The sequence below is a fragment of the Diabrotica virgifera genome, chromosome 8 (assembly GCF_917563875.1).
Source record: "Diabrotica virgifera virgifera chromosome 8, PGI_DIABVI_V3a".
Lineage (NCBI taxonomy): Eukaryota > Metazoa > Arthropoda > Insecta > Coleoptera > Chrysomelidae > Diabrotica > Diabrotica virgifera.
The window spans coordinates 152284450-152303427 of NC_065450.1; the positions used below are offsets into that span (position 1 = coordinate 152284450).

Sequence of the window (18978 nt, forward strand, 5' to 3'; positions counted from 1 at the left end):
TTGAAAGGTATTGAAAATACCTATTCAATCATACTAATTTTGTTTGGATTTAAGTTGATTTTGATAATGTTCCAAAACTGTCTTGACTTTTGTATGATCTTTTAGGCACTACTGTTTAATTTTAGTTGACTTTATTTATTTTTAATAACTTACAACTAAACAAATGAAAAACACTGAATTTATATCTTTTATTTTACAAACTATGATGTTTAATTTATTTATTACACCAAATCTACTATTTTATCTAATTACAAATTCAAAAATACCGCGCCCGTTACATATCAAAGTACACCGACGCTTTTCAAATTCACCACTAAACACTAAACATCGAAAGGTAAATATTATTTACAGAGCAATACAAAAAGGTTTATCGATGGCTTTGTAGATACGCCGATTGTAAACAAGTTTCTCTCGCCCACAGAAAGGGTCTCAGACAGTTCGCCGCCAGAAGCTTCCGGAATTGACAGGGCCGGCCTGGGACCGTGACAATAATTAAATTAAATAAATATAAAACTGTAGTTTCGCATTTACTTAATAATATATAATATTTACTTAATAATCATATATATTTAAACTTAATCTAGCCGATAGTCCACAATGTATTTGTGGTCAGTTGGGTAACCTACAACACAAAATTTTGACCTGTTCTCTTATAAAATTATAAAAAAAAAATACAAAAAAAAAATTATTTATTAGTAGAATTGTTTATTAGAGATTAATATTAGTATTAGTTTTAGGGATAAGATACGAAAAAATGACTAATAACATAAAAAATAGTAAAATTGGCGAATGTATTTAGTGTCCGCAGTCATATAAATCCAAATAAACAACAAATACTTAATGAATATTCAAAAGTCCGCCTATAGTTATTTGTCAACATGTTGACGTTTTTCAATTATCTAGTTGTTTTTACGTCAACATTGCTTTTTTGACAAATGACCTTTGGCCGACGTTTGAATATTTATTAATTAAATGCGAAACTACAATAATTTTTTTTTATTTAATTTATTTATCAAAATCAACTTAAACCCAAATAACTTTAGTATGATTTAATAGGTATTTTCAATACATTTCAAACCAGATATCACTTGCCATAAGTCAAAGTGCTTGTCTAACGCCACCTGTCACTATTACGCAACCTGTGATGATTATTTGAGAAGCGTGCATACATTTATTTCCTCCCTCCAAATTTCACTATTATAAGTACAGTCATCATCATCATCATTCTCTTTGCCTTATCTCTATGCGGGGTCGGCTTCCCTAATTGCATTTCTCCACACAATTCTATCTTGGGTCATATCAATGTTAATCCCCTTTACCAGCATGTCCTGCCTAATCGTCTCCCCCTAGGTCTTCTTTGGTCTTTCTCTCCTACTCCTTCCAGGAATCTGCACTTCAGCTATTCTTCGTATTTTGTGATTAACGTCTCGACGTTAAACATAACCAAACCATCTTAACGTATGTTCTCCCATTTTGGCAACAATTGGTGCCACACCTAGACTTCCCCTAATATACTCATTTCTAATTTTATCATTTTTTGTCACTCCACTCATCCATCTAAGCAAGCTCATTTCCGCGACATGCATTCGTTGTTCCTCTTTATTTTTCACTGCCCAACATGCCCAAATAAATAATTAATATTACTTGTTTAAAATACATGTGCGCTCATGTTTTGACATCACAAACCTTCATCGTAACTTAATTATTAATATACATTTTTAAAATAATTATTTTTCTTTTAAAAAACTCGATCTATCAAATTTATGTTTATTTTTTAGATGTGGAGAACGATTACTAAAATTCTTCAAGAAGAAAGCTAAAGAGTTAGGTCTCACACTACCCCAGGGAATGACTAACGGGTTCACAATACCAGTAAAAAAAAGACGGATAAATTAGCAGTAGTATTCCGACCTTTTAATTTATTTTTACATATAGCAGTTTAAAAATTAAGTATCCCACTAGCCCATTTTATCTTATTTAATATTTTTTTATTATGAAATTTATAGTTTCTAGATTTATTGTTAATTAGGATATCATTATTTATAATAAAACATAAATAAATTAGAAGACTTTTATTCTCACACCCAATACCGATAGCTGCAAAATTATGTAACATATCGCTTATTCTCCAGAGCAACAATGATGTAAGTGCAATTTTTTGCAGTTTTGAGTTAAATGTGTCAAAACAGTCAGAATATGTCATTCTTTTGGGAAGGAACAAAATGCCATAAAGGTTGTACAATTATTGGCGCTGGGAAGCAGTTGCGTCGTTGTCAAAATTATGTACTTTCGGCCATTTTGTTGGAACGAAATCGCCGCAAATGTCAGTTGTTTATGGAATGTCGAATGGAACGGGTGATTCCATATCAAATCACTCAATTTTGGAGCAAAAAAAATTTTGGATCTCCGATTTGTCTGAAAATTGGTTTTTAGCTTCTGCGGGACGTAAAAATAGGATATTTAAGGTCAAAAAGCTTCTTTTTTTCTCAAAATGTTATTTCATGCGATTTTACAGTGATTTGGTGTTTAATTAAACAAATTTGCATTTTCTATCGTAAGGCATCAATGGAAAACATAATATTTTAATATAAGGGACTCAAAAATGTCATATGGCATTATAACAAGTTACTTTGATTCAAAACAAGTTTTTGACCAAATTTTATAGTGTAGAAAACGTTAAAATCCCGTTTTTTTACATTTTTCTCCATTCCCAAAATACATCATAATCGATTTGGCTAAAAATTTGCCCGCAGATAGCCAAAACATAGGACTTTAAGTGGTGAGAAGGATTTGAATTATATTACAATACCAAAAAAGCTACATGCAATATCATAGTCAAAAATATAGGCTTCTACTGTAAGTAAAATTAAGGTGATACAGCAGCGATCAACAGGTAGCAAAAACGCGTTCCAAGATTGCGGCTGTAATTTTGAATATTTTTCGAGATATTTGGCACACGGTCATTGGTCATTCCACATGATGAGCCAAGAAAGTTTTTTTTATCATATTCCAAGCCTGCTTACTACTGTGCGTCATATCCATTTTACTTAGTCTCGCTCCACCGTTCTTGTCTGGAGGCGCTTAGTATTTGCTGCAGTCTCTCCCCTATCTCTGCCGTAACTTCGCTAAATGGATATTTACTATATTCTTCGGTGTACTTTGTCATAATGTCTTTTGCTTCATCGTTCAGACCAGATATGTAATGTTGTTGACATTTTCTGGGTATGTGTTTACATGAGGTTCGTTTTACAAGTTTGATGAACGCATCATAGTTTTTGGGGATCGGAGCTATATTTTTCACTTGTGTTTCCAATGCATCAGTATATTTTTCCCAGTTCGCTTTTTTGAAATTAAACCTTCGTTTGAAAGGGATTTTGGGAGCTTTTATAGCGCTGTATACGGATATTCCCACGGGCGTATGTTGTGTCTTTGGTGTAGGCTTATATATCTTTCTGACGCAACGGTCCTCTAAAGACATGCTGATGAAGGTGAGATCAGGGTTGTAACCTTTCTTCCATATTTTGCTTTGGAATGAATATGGCAGTTTTGGGTCATGCAGCAGTGCCAGGTTGTTTTGTTCAGCCCACGATTCCACAAGATCTCCATTTTTATCAGTTGAAGCGTAGCAATGAACATTATGACTATTAAAATCCCCGAGAATGAATCTGGTTTTTTGAGAAGCGAAATTTTTTGGAGGGGAGAAAATAAAGTCTCTCCAGGGTGGTTTATACACAGATGTAACTGTGCAGGCTCCTATTTCGACTGTCAGAATTTCAATGTCATTGTAGCATCTTTTTTGAGCAGATGTTACATCAATATCTCTTTTCACGAAGATGGCACTTCCGTGCTTTGCACTTGGATGTTAAATGATAAGCTGCATTCCCTCAACGCTAGGTCTATGTGCTGATATGTCACGGTGAGTCTCTTATATGCATAATATATCACATCTGTGGATTTGACACAGTTCAGACAAAATTTAATGTTTATTACAAGTAATACCCTCAATGTTTATGGTCATCATTGTCAATGTAGGCTCTGAGAAGAGCCGTTGATTCTCGTTTGTTTGTTCGGATCCAGTGGCGGAAGGATTGGCCGCTCGAGGGACGTTTCCAGGGAGCGCCAGTGACATTTTGTTCTTACAATATCACTTGCGTGGAGGCTCCTTCCGTGCTCCCCGCAAAATTTAAAAAAATTGCAAATTGCATACTCTACCTTAAGAAATTTAATAAGTTAAGCTGCTGCATATGACACTCAAATATAGATTAAGATTCTACTTATACATAAGAATACTGTAATTTCTTAGTTATTGGTCAAGAAACTCGGCTATTGAATAATATGGTCTTTCAGATAAATAGGCTTTTGTCATTTTACGGAACTTAGGGAAAGATGTTGCAGATTAAAGTTGTAGAGGGAGATGGTTGTATAGTTTTTTTGCAGAATATCATATATATTTCTTTACTAACTCACTGGACGGTATCGGTAAATAGATGTCAAAGGTAGAATTTCTGGTGGAATAGTCATGTCTAGGTCTTGCTGGAAAGACATGTAGATGTTTACGAATTAAGCAGTTTCTAAAATATATAAAGATAATCTTGTGATCTTTGAAATTGCTTCTGCAATGTGTTGTTCTTCTGAGGCCAAACAGATATCTTATTGCTCTTTTTTGTAATTTAAAAATAACATCGGATTGGGCAGCTGTACCAGAACCCCAGAAAGGAAGACAGTATCGAAGATGGGACTCGAACAAAGAAAAATATGTTATTTTGGAAGAGTCTAAATTAATTTCCTTCGAAACAGATCTTATTGAAAAGCAAGGTGAGGATAGTTTCTTGCTTAACACATCGATATGAAGGGACCGTTTAAGGTTGCTATCTAAAAAAATACCAAGAAACTTTACAGAATCAACGATACTGATCTGGCTGTTATGAAGAGGTGAGTAGATCAGAAGTTATAGTAGCATGAAGAGTTGCGATATTTGAGTTGCTCCAAGTGATACTGGTATCATCAGCAAAAAGAAAAACTTTTCCATCGATTTTTAAACTAGTGATGTCATTAATAAAGATAAGGAAAAGTAGAGGACCCAATACTGAACCTTGTGGTACCCCACATACCTACAACATTTTTGAGACTAGACTCTGTCTGTATCATTTGCTCTAACCAGTTATTTTCTATTATCTAAGTAAGATTGAAACCAGTTCAAAGAAATACCTCGAATTCCGTAGAAGTCTAGTTTTTTTTATCAAAATGTGATTTGCACAATCAAAAGCTTTGGCATAATCACAAAAAACAGTGGCAGTGTGCAGATTTATTGTTTAATGCTTGATAAACCTCATGTAATACAGAAAACATGGCATCGGTGGTACATTTATTATTTAAAAAGCCGAACTGATTTTGTGATAAAATGTTGTTATCAACGAGAAAGGACATAAGTCGGGCTTTTACGAGTCTCTCAATAATTTTGGAGAGTACCGGTAGTAACGCAATAGGTCTATAATTGCAGGCATTAGATTTCTCACCACCTTTATGAAGAGGAATAATGATGGCCGTCTTTCGGCACTCTGGAAATTTACCTTTCTCAAAAGAATCATTAATTAGAGAGAGGAGGACTCCCAACACATTGTCTGGGAAATTTGAGAAATTTTTTATGGATAGTCCATCGGTACTACAGGAAGACTTGCTGTTGATAATATTGATTGTTTGGATCAGTTCAGGTTTATCAACAGGTCTTATAAAGAATGAATTCGAGACCTTTCCTGAATTAGGGGGATAGGAAATGGGATCTTGTTGTGACACAATAGTTGATGTTATATTTTTACTCACATTAACAAAGTATTCATTTATATTTTCTGAGTCTGGAAGGGAAAATGTTTGAGCTGTGCGAGTTTTATTTCGAAGATCGTTTATTATGGACCAAGTTTCTTTGCAACACTTTTAGAGCTTCTCAGACGATTTTGATAGTACAATTTTTTAGCTGATTTTATAAGTTTTAAAATAGATTGCCCTGTACTTGGTGATATATTCAGTAACATATACGTTGGTAGTAAATTTCTTGATGTACAGTAGTGAACGCATATTTTTGACTGATATGCGGACACCTTTGGTAGTCCAGGATTTGCGATGTTTTGGCTTAATTGTGATTAGGGGAAATGCTTTATTGAAGATACAGACAAGATTATTAAAAAAATCACTGAAATTATAATCGACGTCCATAAAAGGAAAGTGCCACTCAGAGGTTAAGCATAAATTTTGGAATTTACGAAAGTTCCAAGCGGAAAAAATCCTGCCTAAACGTAGAGTTTTCGAGGAGGGCTTGCTGAAAATGTTAAACTTCGTATAAACCGCTTCATGATCAGATAGTCCCGCATTAACAGTTGTAGCGCAGACATCACGGGGTGAAAAATCTGAGACAATATAATCAAATATGGTGGATGAAGTTTTTGTAATCCTTGTAGGAGAATCAATGTGCATTTTTGGACCAAACGATTCAAATATGTTGACCAGGGATATTTGTGATAGATAGATAGATATCTTTATTTCAAAATAGGTAACCTAATATACAAATTTAACTTAAATACATTTTTTTACATATAAAACGAAAGAAAATCATGCAATACAATGATTCACAATAAAAAAATTCAAAAAAAAAATAATAAATGTAATAATAAATTAAAAAATAATAAATTAATGACAATTATAATCAAAATTAATAACGAATTATAATCAAATTAACAAGTTCATCAACCAATAAAAGTCAATAAAAATAAACAAAAATATTGTGCACGTTCTCTGCCAATTCAAATACATACTACTTTAAATTTTTAAGGAAAACCTTTAATTTATCTTTAAAACTTTTAACTGTCCTACAGTCTTTTAATTCATTAGGCAATTCATTAAATTCTCTGAAACCTCTAAATATTAATGAATTTATTGAGCTGCTATAATTCATTTTAGAAAAGTATATGTTATTTTTATTTCGAGTATCGTGTATGTGTGTATTAGGAAAATTAATAAATTGCTGAAAATAATCGAGAGCTATATTGTTTTTAATTTTATAAACCAAAATCAATGAAAAATATTGAAACCTTTGATATACCGAAAACCAGTTCAATGTATTCAGCATTAAATTTATTGGTGTCAATCGACCCATTCTTATTTATACGCATACCACGATTTTGTAATTTTTGAAGTTGTCCCATTTTATTTAGGTTGAACAAATATAAGACTGATGCACAATAATCAAAATGAGGTTGGATTATTGAATAATATACAGTAAGTCTAGTTTCTAAAGATAAATTTTTTGCTATTCTTGTAAAAAAGTATAATTTCTTGCTGATTTTTTTGTGTATATAAACAAAATGATCTTCCAATGAAAGAGTGTTACCAAGTTGAAATCCTAAGTATTTAATAGTTGTTATTTCAATCTTTTCACCATTTATGGATAAATTAATGTTATTTATATTGATTTTGTTATACTTATATCTACTGGTTACAATTAGAGCTTTTGTCTTTGATACATTTAATTTTAACTTGTTTAATGTTAAATAATTATAAACAGCCTCCAGAATTGAATTCATTTTTGCCACTGCATTTTCCAAGCATACATCACTACAAGCTATTAACGTATCGTCAGCAAAAAGATTGACAAACTCACAATCAACAAACAGATCTATATCATTCAAGTAGAGAATAAAAAGTAATGGCCCTAGGACACTGCCCTGAGGTACACCTAGATCAATGTTAAGTTCATCTGACATACAATTATTGAATTTAACCTTCTGCTTGCGATTTGATAGATAATTATTCAGCCAGTCAAAAACTCCACCCCTAATGCCATACTGTCACAATTTTGCCAGTAAAATATTTCGGTCTATGGTCTCAAAGGCCCTCTTAAGGTCTAAGAATACAGATACTACATATTTGTTTTGATCCAATTCAGTTTTAAATTTACTAATTGTCAATTGAAGTGCCGAACCACAAGAGTGTTGCTTTATGCATTTGTTTTAACATGTTCAATATCATATACAACAAGTTCAATCAATTTTTCAATTGGTGGTAGTGTATTGATATGGGTCTGAATTCTTCAGCTTTCACTGTATTATTGATTTTTTGAATTGGTACAATTGTACTAACTTTAAGTTGATTCGGAATTTTACCAGTAGACAGACAAGTATTGATTAAATTTAATATAATACGCCCAATTGTTTCAAAAATGTCTTTGAGAATTTTAGCGTTTAATATATCATGAACTGAGCATCTACTGTCTAATTTATTAACATACATACATAATTCGTTTAAAGATACTAATTTAAATTTATTTATTGGTAGGTATAAGTTACTATTTTTATTACACCAGGTTTCAATCAAATCCAAAGCTCCAACAATATTGTTGATACTTGCAACAAAGTAACTGTTGAACTAGTTAGCGATTTCTTTGCTATCTTGACATGTTGAATACATACCTGTTTCAAATTGAACATATTGAGGTGAACCTTTGGATTTAATGTTCACTAAATTTTTTAATGTTCTCCACATTTCTTTGGGGTTGTGTCTAAATCTATCTATTTTATTAAAATAATAAAGATTTTTTTTAGTTTTTAACAAATTAACAACTTCATTACGATATCTTTTAAAATTACTCCACAACTCCTGCTTAAACGGTTCAAGTGCTGTTTTAAAAGTTCTATAAGCATTGTCACGTAATTTTATAAGAGAGTAAACTTCGTTATCAAACCAAGGTAGCTTTAAGTTAAACCGGCAGATTTGAATAGGTGCTGTTTTAGGTCTGGATCCCGCGTATGAAAAAAAAGTTGATTAATAGCAAGCTGAAAATTTGTTATTAGTTTAAGGGTGTCTAGTCGGACAAACATTGATATATGGGAACACTGGAACAGGGGAAGTTTTAACTGTGGAACAGGTTAAAAATTTGGAACAGTCAGACCACGAAAACGGCACATGTATTTTGTCCGACAGAACAGACTTAAACTCTCCGAACAGAGATTAAATTCTGATGCAAAAATCAGACTGCTATTTATCACCAAATGGGCGTTTTAATGAGTGGAACATGTAGAATATGTCAAATGACACGAATTATGACAGGTGATAAATAGCAGTCTGATTTTTGCATGAGAGTTTAATCTATATTCGGAGAGTTTATGTCTGTTCTGTCGGACAAAATGAATGTGCCATTTTCGTGTTCTGACCGTTCCAAATTTTTAACCTGTTCCACAATTAAAACTGCCCCTGTTACAGTGTTCCAATATATCAAAGTTTATCCGACTAGACACCCTTAAGCTATTAACAAATTTTCAGCTTGCTATTAATCAACTTTTTTTTCATACGCGGGATCCAGACCTATTTTATTGATTTCAATCTCACAATTTAAAAATAACTCATTAAAAATCGAGTCAACATCAACAGAATTCAAATTCCAGTTTAATACATTAAATTAGTTTGAATTGTCAAAATATTACTCTGACTCAAATTTCTAAATTTCTTAACATTATATTGCTCTGTACTTTTAGTATTTCTTAGATTAACAGAAATAATGGAGTGGTCAGTTAATTTTTGAGTTTCATGAACATTTACTATGATATTATTAGTATTTGACAGGACATAATCTACCAGTGTTTTAGATACATTTGTCACTCTAGTAGGTTCTGTAACTAATTGGCAAATACCGTAGCTCAACATTTGATCATTTATTTTTTTGGCATAAAAAGTTCTTAATGTTGTTCTGAAGCTATTTTCTTGTGGCATTTTTACAATTTTAACTATTTATAATGGGAAATAAGCCACAATATTATAAAAAATGACTTTTTATTAACGTTTCGACGCCCAAATCGGGTGCCGTTGTCAAAATACAAAATACTACTAACATAAACAAAGATGTTGTTGCTTAGTAAAAAAATTCTTCTAATAATTTATTTAATTTGACTCATTTATATCGGCAATTCAGATACATAATATGATACATTTTAAAGTAGAAGACTTTAAAATGATATTGCCAATATTTATGAGTTGCGTTCCTGGGACGACTTTAGTGAAAGATAGTTCATTCGATTACATGAAATCAACCCCAACTCAAGAATATCCGTCACAAAAAAAATCATAGCATGTGATCTGTCTTTAAAAAGACAACCACATGCAACGGTGACATTAAAATTCTCGCGTTAGAGATCTCATAGTATTATTGATATTATTTATAATTTAAACAAAATTATAATAAAGTCAGAATTTGGTATTAATTTTGAGAGTAAATTAAATGTAAGACCAAATACTTACGATGTCGGGATAGTATCGCGAGGTTTTTCCTGGTTTTCCCTCGTGATTTACTATGAGATCTCTAACGCGAGAATTTTAATGTCACCGTTGCATGTGGTTGTCTTTTTAAAGACAGATCACATGCTATGATTTTTTTTGTGACGGATATTCTTGAGTTGGGGTTGATTTCATGTAATCGAATGAACTATATTTCACTAAAGTCGTCCCAGGAACGCAACTCATAAATATTGGCAATATCATTTTAAAGTCTTCTACTTTAAAATGTATCATATTATGTATCTGAATTGCCGATATAAATGAGTCAAATTAAATAAATTATTAGAAGAATTTTTTTACTAAGCAACAACATTTTTGTTTATGTTAGTAGCATTTTGTATTTTGACAACGGCACCCGATTTGGGCGTCGAAACGTTAATAAAAATCATTTTTTATAATATTGTGGCTTATTTCCCATTATAAATAGTTAAAATTGTAAAAAGTTCTTGACAATTGATCTAAATTGAAATCGCCCACCAAAATGAAAGAGTGGTTCGTTGAAACAATAAAATCAAAAATATTATCCAGTTCTTCCATAAACCTAGCATCTGACGATGAAGGCGAATAATATATGCAACCTATGTACCAAGTTGATGTTAAAAAATTAACTTTTAAAATTACACACCAATAATTTTTGTCAAGGACATACTTTCTTACAACAGAACATCTATAGTCACTTTTAACATATACTAACACTCCACCAGTATACCTACTTGATGAATCACAACGAACACACATATAGTTTTCAATTCTTATTTCATTATCTTCTATGTCCTTGGTGGTCCTGGTCTCGCTTAATAAAATAACCTTGGGATTAAAACATAACAAACTTTCCCTAATTAGATCTAAATTTTGCAAAACACTTTGAGCATTTATATATATAACATCTGTATTAAGTTGTATATCAGGTGCAATTTTTAGTTTTTTTGATTATTTATATTATTTTTGTTGACAATCGTGGGTCTATTATTAATGTATTTAATAGTTTTGCTATGGTCACCCGAATCGATCAGATTCTGTAGTTCATTTTGTACTTTTTTATAATACTCACGTTGCTGGTTGGTTTGATCTGCAAAGATCTTGATACCTGCTTCCTTAATCAGTTGTTTATTTTTCAGCACAGACATAACCTTTTCTTTAGATGGTAGTATAACTTTAATTGGTCTAGTTTTCATTGGTGTAAACTTACCAAGTCTAAAAACTTTAATGCTCTTTCTGTATATATCAAAATTTTCCAATATCTTGTTTACCGTAGTCAAGTCTTCATCATTTCTGTCCTGTTGGGTCTTCATTTTGGACTCATTTACATTAAAAACTACAATATTAGAAGCTCTCCTCTCTCTATCCATAATTTCACTGATTAAATCTTCCTTAACACTCAATGACATTTCCCCACTTCTCTTGTAACCTGTAACACATTTTTTTACTTCTTGCAACTCGTTTTCTAAATCACCAATTTTTTGTAGTAATGTAGGAATTAATTTAACTCCGGCTTCACATTCTTCACAGTAATACTTCAATAATCTGGTTCCCTTAAGATCAATAACTTTTACAATAATTCACTAGCAGTGAGATTCGAACAATCCCTGTGTGTAGCCCTCTGGCAGCTGTCACATGTTATATATGGTCTGCTATTTATAATTTTGCAAACAACACACCCCATATTAATCGTCAAATTAAAAATTAAAGAATTAGGAAAGTAGTAGGCACGCCACTGGTAATTATTCCAAAACAGAGGGAGCTTATCCTTAATTGATTTTTAATGGTAATTGCTTTTGAGCAAAAAAAACGAAAAAGAGAACTGCAAACTGCACTAATTTTCACAGATTTCTTAGATCAGAACACTTCAACTTCAAAAACACAACTTTAGGCAGAAACTGCAGACCTTTCTCACCATGTAGGTATGACTTTCAACAAATAAATTGAAGGTTTTACCACTAAATTTTGATAAAAACAATCACAAGAAAATATATATAGTAGAGGATACGATATAAGGTCGAACTGCACCGACACAGTATAAAGAGGGACAGTAGAACCACTCTCCGAAAAATTGGAAGTAAAATCATCGCGCAGGGCGACCGCGCAATGTTGGCAGTCGCTTCTGCCCCACTCTCGCATTGCAAGTCGCATAGAAATGTACGGATTTTAACGGGGAAAACCCGCATCCACCACTGGTGAATTACCAATTGCGTACTGCCGGTATTACTTCTTGAGATCAAAGCGCCGACAGAGGAGTGATTTTACTGTGGAACCTCTATATACTGTGGCACCGATCTGTTTAATGGAAAAAAATTATTTTATATGTAAATTAGTATGTTCAACATTATAAAAAACAAGGGGTGCCTGATATAATCCTGTTCTGACTATAATTAATTAATAATTAAAAATTGATTTTTTTTTATAAATTTGACTGACGTGTTTAACAAAAAAAAATTAACACTATCGGTAAGTGCAAAGCCTATAGGATATGTAAAAATAGGGGTGCCTGTAAAAAGCCTGTTCTAAATGGGGGTTGCCTAATTTTTAAAATTTTACAGCGTCTACTTATGGATAATTGAACATGTGTAAAACTTTGTTATTACTAATTTTACGAAAAAAAGTTATTCTTTATAAAAAGTTCTGCATGATGTAAATCCTATGATTCAACCATCAGATGTCAAATGTTGTCAATTTTATACGAGTTATGTCAAAAAATGTTAATTTCGGCCAAGAATGACTTCGGCCTTTCGAAAATTGTTATTATAAAACGGTATTAATAATCAAAAAATATGTTTTAGGGCGGAATTATATCATTATAATTAAAAAAAATTGCAAATTTTTCTGAAATTAGATTCTAAACTTCATTTTTATTTCTTACAAGTAGGATAACTCTTTTATTATCAATTTTGCGAAAAAAAGCAATTGTTCATAAATAGCTTTGAATTGTCTAAAACCTAAGGTGCAGCCATCATCAATTTTATATACTTTATACGAGGTATATAAAAAAATTTTGAATTTCGCTCCGGAGAAAAGTTATTTAGTATTAAATATATGTTGCAATATAGAAGAATATCCTTATAATTTGAAATATTCTGAAATATATAAAGGTATAAAAAATCTCTTAAGCGAAATTCATTGGCAAAATCGGCCAACTTGGCAAAATTGGCAAAAAGGGAAAATCACTGCCAAAAACTCGCAATATATGTATACAGTGATGAGCGTGCTAATAACTGGCAAAATAGCGCAAAAGATGGAGAACATATTAAATTGTGAGATAAAAGGGAACAAAACTAGTAAGAGTTGTTAAATTTAGCGATAGTAACTTATTTGACATTATATTGATTTTTTCCCACCTTTAGACGTATCAGAGGAGTATGTCAACTAAAACTGTCACTGTGACAGTGGCATTTCTCAAACTCGTCCGATATGTCTAAAGGTGGAAAACAATCAATATAATGTCAATCTATAAGTTACTATCGCTAAATTTAGCATCTCCACTTGGTTCATCTCTTTTTATCTTACAACTTAATATGTTTTCCATCTTTTGCGTTATTTTGCCGGTTATAAGTGCGCTCATATATTATTCATTATAAATTATAAGCATTTAAATATCGTTATAAATTGCAACCAGAAAGCAACACATAGTTACTTGAAACGCTTATCTTTTTCAAGCATGTAAATATAAATGAACAATGTCAGTTGTCAAAAATTTCAAATTAAAAAATAAAAAATAATTATTAAAGATATTTTATTCAGTACAAGAATTTTATTATTCAAAACCATAAGTTATGGACTATGGATGTTAAATGTGGAGACCATGAGACGACTTAACGCCTTTGAAATGTGGACCTATAGAAGAATTGTGAGGGTTTCCTGGGTAGATAGAGTTACGGACAATGAAGTACTGAGAAGAACAGGTAAAGAGAAGGAAGTTGAACTTACAATTAAAGAAAGAAGGCTACAGTAAGTCGGAAATGTGATGTTTTTATTTCAATTTGTGCATATAATATACCTAAAAGCACTTAACTATTAAATTTTGAAGTTTGAACTCTTGACAAAACCGCATCCATAGAAAAAGTACAGTGTACAACACATGAGAAAATTACATATTTCTCCCTCGCTTGATTTGCGGCCCTCGCCTATAGTTCCTCGGCTCGTGCCAACAAATGTCTGCGCTCGTGAGAAATATGTCGTTTTTTCTTATTTGTTGTACAGTATACTATTCCTTACAGGAAATTCCTGTATGGAAATAAGATTTCCATACAGATATTTTTCGTTTCCAGGCAACAGCTAAATATATGGAAATATCGAACGTTCCTTTCAAAAAAGTTGTCAAAAATGTCTAAATTCCTGACCGATTTTAGGATTTGTATTGAAAAATATATTATAATATATTTCAATATTTAATGTTTACAGTTTTTTTTAATTAATCTAATGTAAATATATTTCCAAATTATTGGATATTTCATAGTACTTGTAATTATATAAGTACCTACATATATTGCGAGCTTTTGCCAGTGATTTTCCTTTTTTTGCCAATTTTGCCAATGAATTTCGCTCAAGAGTTGTTTCATACTTTTATATTTCAGAATATTCCAATTTTAAGGATATAATTCTATATTGCAACATACTTTTAATGCTGAATAACTTTTTTCCCGAGCGAAATTCATATTTTTTGACATACCCCGTATAAAATTTATAAAATTGATGATGGCTGTAACTTAGGTTTTAGACAATTTAAAGCTTTTTATGAACAATTGCTTTTTTTCGCAAAATTGATAATAAAAGAGTTATCCTACTTGTAAGAAATAAAAATGAAGTTTAGAATCTAATTTCGGAAAAATTTGCAATTTTTTTTTAATTATAATGATGTAATTGCGCATTAATACATATTTTTTTAATATTAATACCGTTTCATAATAACAATTTTCGAAAGGTCGAAGTCACACTTGACCGAAATTAACATTTTTTGATATAACTCGTATAAGATTGACAAAATTTGACATCTGATGGTTGAATCATAGGATTTACATCATGCAGAACTTTTTATAAAGAATAACTTTTTTTTCGTAAAATTAGTAATAACAAAGTTTTACACATGTTCAATTATTCATAAGTAGACGCTGTAAAATTTTAAAAATTAGGCAACCCCCATTTAGAACAGGCTTTTTACAGGCACCCCTATTTTTACATATCCTATAGGCTTTGCACTTACCGATAGTGTTAATTTTTTTTGTTAAACACGTCAGTCAAATTTACAAAAAAAAATCATTTTTTAATTAATAATAGTCAGAACAGGATTATATCAGGCACCCCTTGTTTATTATAATGTTTAACATACTAATTTACATATAAAATAATTTTTTTCCATTAAACAGATCGGTGCAGTTAGACCTTATATCGGATCTTAGACTAATACGTTAATGTTGTTTATATGTTTTTTGAAACCCTCAACACTTTGTGTAGCACAAACAGCAGCATAATTATTAATGTTGAAGTCCCCGCATAAAATTTTTCTGCTTTTATGGGGCAAGTCATCCAACAAATTAAGCAGGTTCTGAAAAAATAGTTCCACGGAAAAGTCAGGTGATCTATAAACGCAAATAATATAAAGATTGAGGTTCTTACTGTAAACTAAGGAAAACTCAAAGAATCCTTCCAAATAGAAAGTCATATTTTGTTACTAGAGAAAAATCATTATTTGTAGAAAGAATTAGGGTGCCTTCATGAGCTAAACTTGGACGATCATACCTAGCAATAGTGGAATATTTTTCTAGAAAAAAAGGCTCGTTGACTTCAAGCAAGTACTCAGTAACCGCAACTATCGGAGGAAACCCTAATTCCTCTAGAAATAGAAACAATTCATCAGTTTTATATCGTATAGAACGAATATTAATCAGAACCATGCTAAAGTTGTTATCACTAAAATAATTTGAGGATTCTAGTCCTTCAGAACACTTCGTGATGTTTAAAAATTTCGTCTTGGAGAGGCAGTGGAATAGTAGTTTCGGTGGCATTCCCTTGATTTTTGCAGGTGAATAATTCTTTCCGAACTGAGAACAGACCTAAACGCAGCAAGATCAGCATCTACCTCATCTGCACCAATTCCATAAGCATCGTTAAATTCTAGAAGAATTTTTCGTAGATCTCCAGTCTTAGTAGGAAGTCCTTCGGAAGCCAGAAACAGTGTAACACTTGTGTTGGTATACCCTCATAAAATACTGAAGCAGGCTGGTCGTGTAGAAAAGCAAGATGAAGTTTAATGACCTTTAAGATATCCGGTGAATATAATATATGAGGCGTCTAAAGGCCAAGGTGTATAAGTGCAATTTTGGTCGAGTTGGAGATAAGTACAGTAATAGATAGTCAATACGCATTTTAATGTTGTGGTAAAAGGATACAAGTGAATTTAAAACCAATAGTGACATCTATGAGTATTTCACTTAACTCCTTAAAATAGTTTGTTTATCATTTGGCAGCCATTGGATATGAGTATGCTTATATCCTTTGGACTCCAAACAACCAAACACGTGTTAGTTATCTCATTTGGCAGCCAAATCGTCAATAGTGTGTGGGTGGTAATTCAATCTCGTCGATAACTAAACGATTGTGTGGCGCTCAAATATTGAATCGAAAAGATTTTAAAATCTCATATCAAATAAAAAATTAACAAGATTTGAAAATCGCGTAACCCTGGGTTCGCGTAAGTCGAGGTATTACTGTATCTCTGTTATTAATGAAGTAAGACCCAGTAAGTATGGTATTTTTGTGACCACCTAAGCGTCCTCTTTCTACAGTTGACGTATGTTACTTTCCCAATGAAACACCCTGTATATATAAGTAAACCTATGTTTTTGCCTGATGTGGTAATCTCACTAACCAGTGGTCAATCCTTATAAATTATGTATGTAGGATAAGTAGGATAGAAAATATTAAGTAAATAGGTACCTATAGGAAAATATACAGAGTGGGCCAAATAAAGTGTCCACCTCGATATTTGGCAGTATTTATTAGATTTTAAGAAAATAATGAAACAGGTCGATTTTTCATCTAATGGGGACACATTTTTACGGTACATACATCTGTCATTTGTCAACCCCCTCCCTCCCACATCCCCACCCCTTATTTTTAAATAGGGAATAGGGGTCGTGTGCTAGCTCATTTGAAAGGTTATTCAATTCTCTATTCAGTAATATTAACATTGGCATAATTATTTGTACGGGGTGTTCAAGAAAAATTATTTTAAATTAAATTAAGTGACACAAAAAGAAGAATGTATGTAATTTATTTAACTCAAAATACATTCTACTGCTGACAGAAAACAGAAAAAGTTTGTTGCTTAAATTCAATATTCAACCTATCAAGAAGGCAGATGGGTGGCAGCTTGAACATTGAAATTAAGCAAAAAGCAATGTTTATTTATCAAAAAACATTTTTTCTGTTTTGTGACAGTAGTAGAATGTATTTTGAATTAAATAAATTACATACATTCTTCTTTTTGTCAATTAATTTAATTAAAAAAAATTTTTCTTTGACAGCTTATATAAAAAATTATGTTAATGTTTATATTACTGAATAGAGAATTAAATAACCTTTCAAATGAGCTAGCACACGACTCCTATTCCCTACTTACAAATAAGGGGTGAAGATGCGGAAGGGAGGGGGTTGACAAATGGCAGATGTATGTACCGTAAAAATGTGTCCCCCTTAGATCAAAAATCGACCTGCTTCTTCATTTCCTTAAAATCTAATAAATACTGCCAAATATCGAGGTGGACACTTTTATTTGGCCCACTCTGTATAGTAAAATAAATGAGCTGAATCGGCGAATGAGCCTTGAAGGGCCCGTAGTCATACAAGTCCAAAGGAAAAAAAAGATATCCGGTTCCCTTAATCTGGCTAAGAGATGTCGACTAAGAGAGTTATTGGTTAATATAATAAAACTCTTGGTGGGGTCAATGGATCCAGATTAGTCGATGGTTCTAAAGTATCTTTCTTAATGAAATTAATATGCGTATGGAACGGATTCTTAGATTTGCATATTTCGATGGCCTGTTTGTCTCTATGTATGTTTGTGCTCTGAACTTCATCTTTGTTGTTGCAAAAACTGCTATTTCAATTTTCCAGGCTAATAGGACTTCTGATATTCTTCGGATTCTTATGTGACTCAGATGAAAGCATTGGTTCGGAATAGGAAGATTCGATAGACCATTTAATGTTTACACCAGGTGGCCAAATGTCCTTATTAAATAATAGGTTAATAGATGTTCTAGATTTTATACCTATTTTAAATGAAGAACCAGTTGTTGTGTCGGCATTCGGCATCTTTAAGGAGGACATAACATCTTATATATTCCTTGATACCTAGCTTCTCTTTAATATGGTTAACCACTTGTATAGGGGTGTATATTGGGCTCAAGTTACTAAGAACTACAAAGTGACACTTATCTTCTGTAATTTTTGACTTTTGCGCTGGACTTGCTTTGAAATGTTGAGGCTCTTCAGTTTGGGTACTTGAGGTGGCATAATATGTATTTTTCTTCAATACCTCTTTTTTCGTTGGTATGGTAGATAGACTTTTGGTAAGATTGCTCATTTGATTCGATATTTCATTGATGTTTGAAGAGAGCCTTTCTAATCCCAACTTAATATCAGTTGAATTTGATTCTTGGATTTGAACCT

General features: G+C 32.0%; 2 protein-coding genes across 2 annotated transcripts in view; both read left to right on the forward strand.

The window, feature by feature from the left end:
* Window positions 1–2061, forward strand: part of LOC126889994 (bromodomain adjacent to zinc finger domain protein 1A) — a 118946-nt gene extending 116885 nt beyond the window's left edge. The window contains exon 15 of the mRNA XM_050658795.1: window positions 1779–2061. Within this exon, the coding sequence (XP_050514752.1) occupies window positions 1779–1896 (118 nt within the window). The 3' untranslated portion in view covers window positions 1897–2061. The remainder of the gene's footprint in view (window positions 1–1778) is intronic.
* The window catches only part of LOC126889995 (uncharacterized), a 241029-nt gene that overhangs the window by 138264 nt on the left and 83787 nt on the right, over window positions 1–18978 (forward strand). The window lies entirely within an intron of this gene.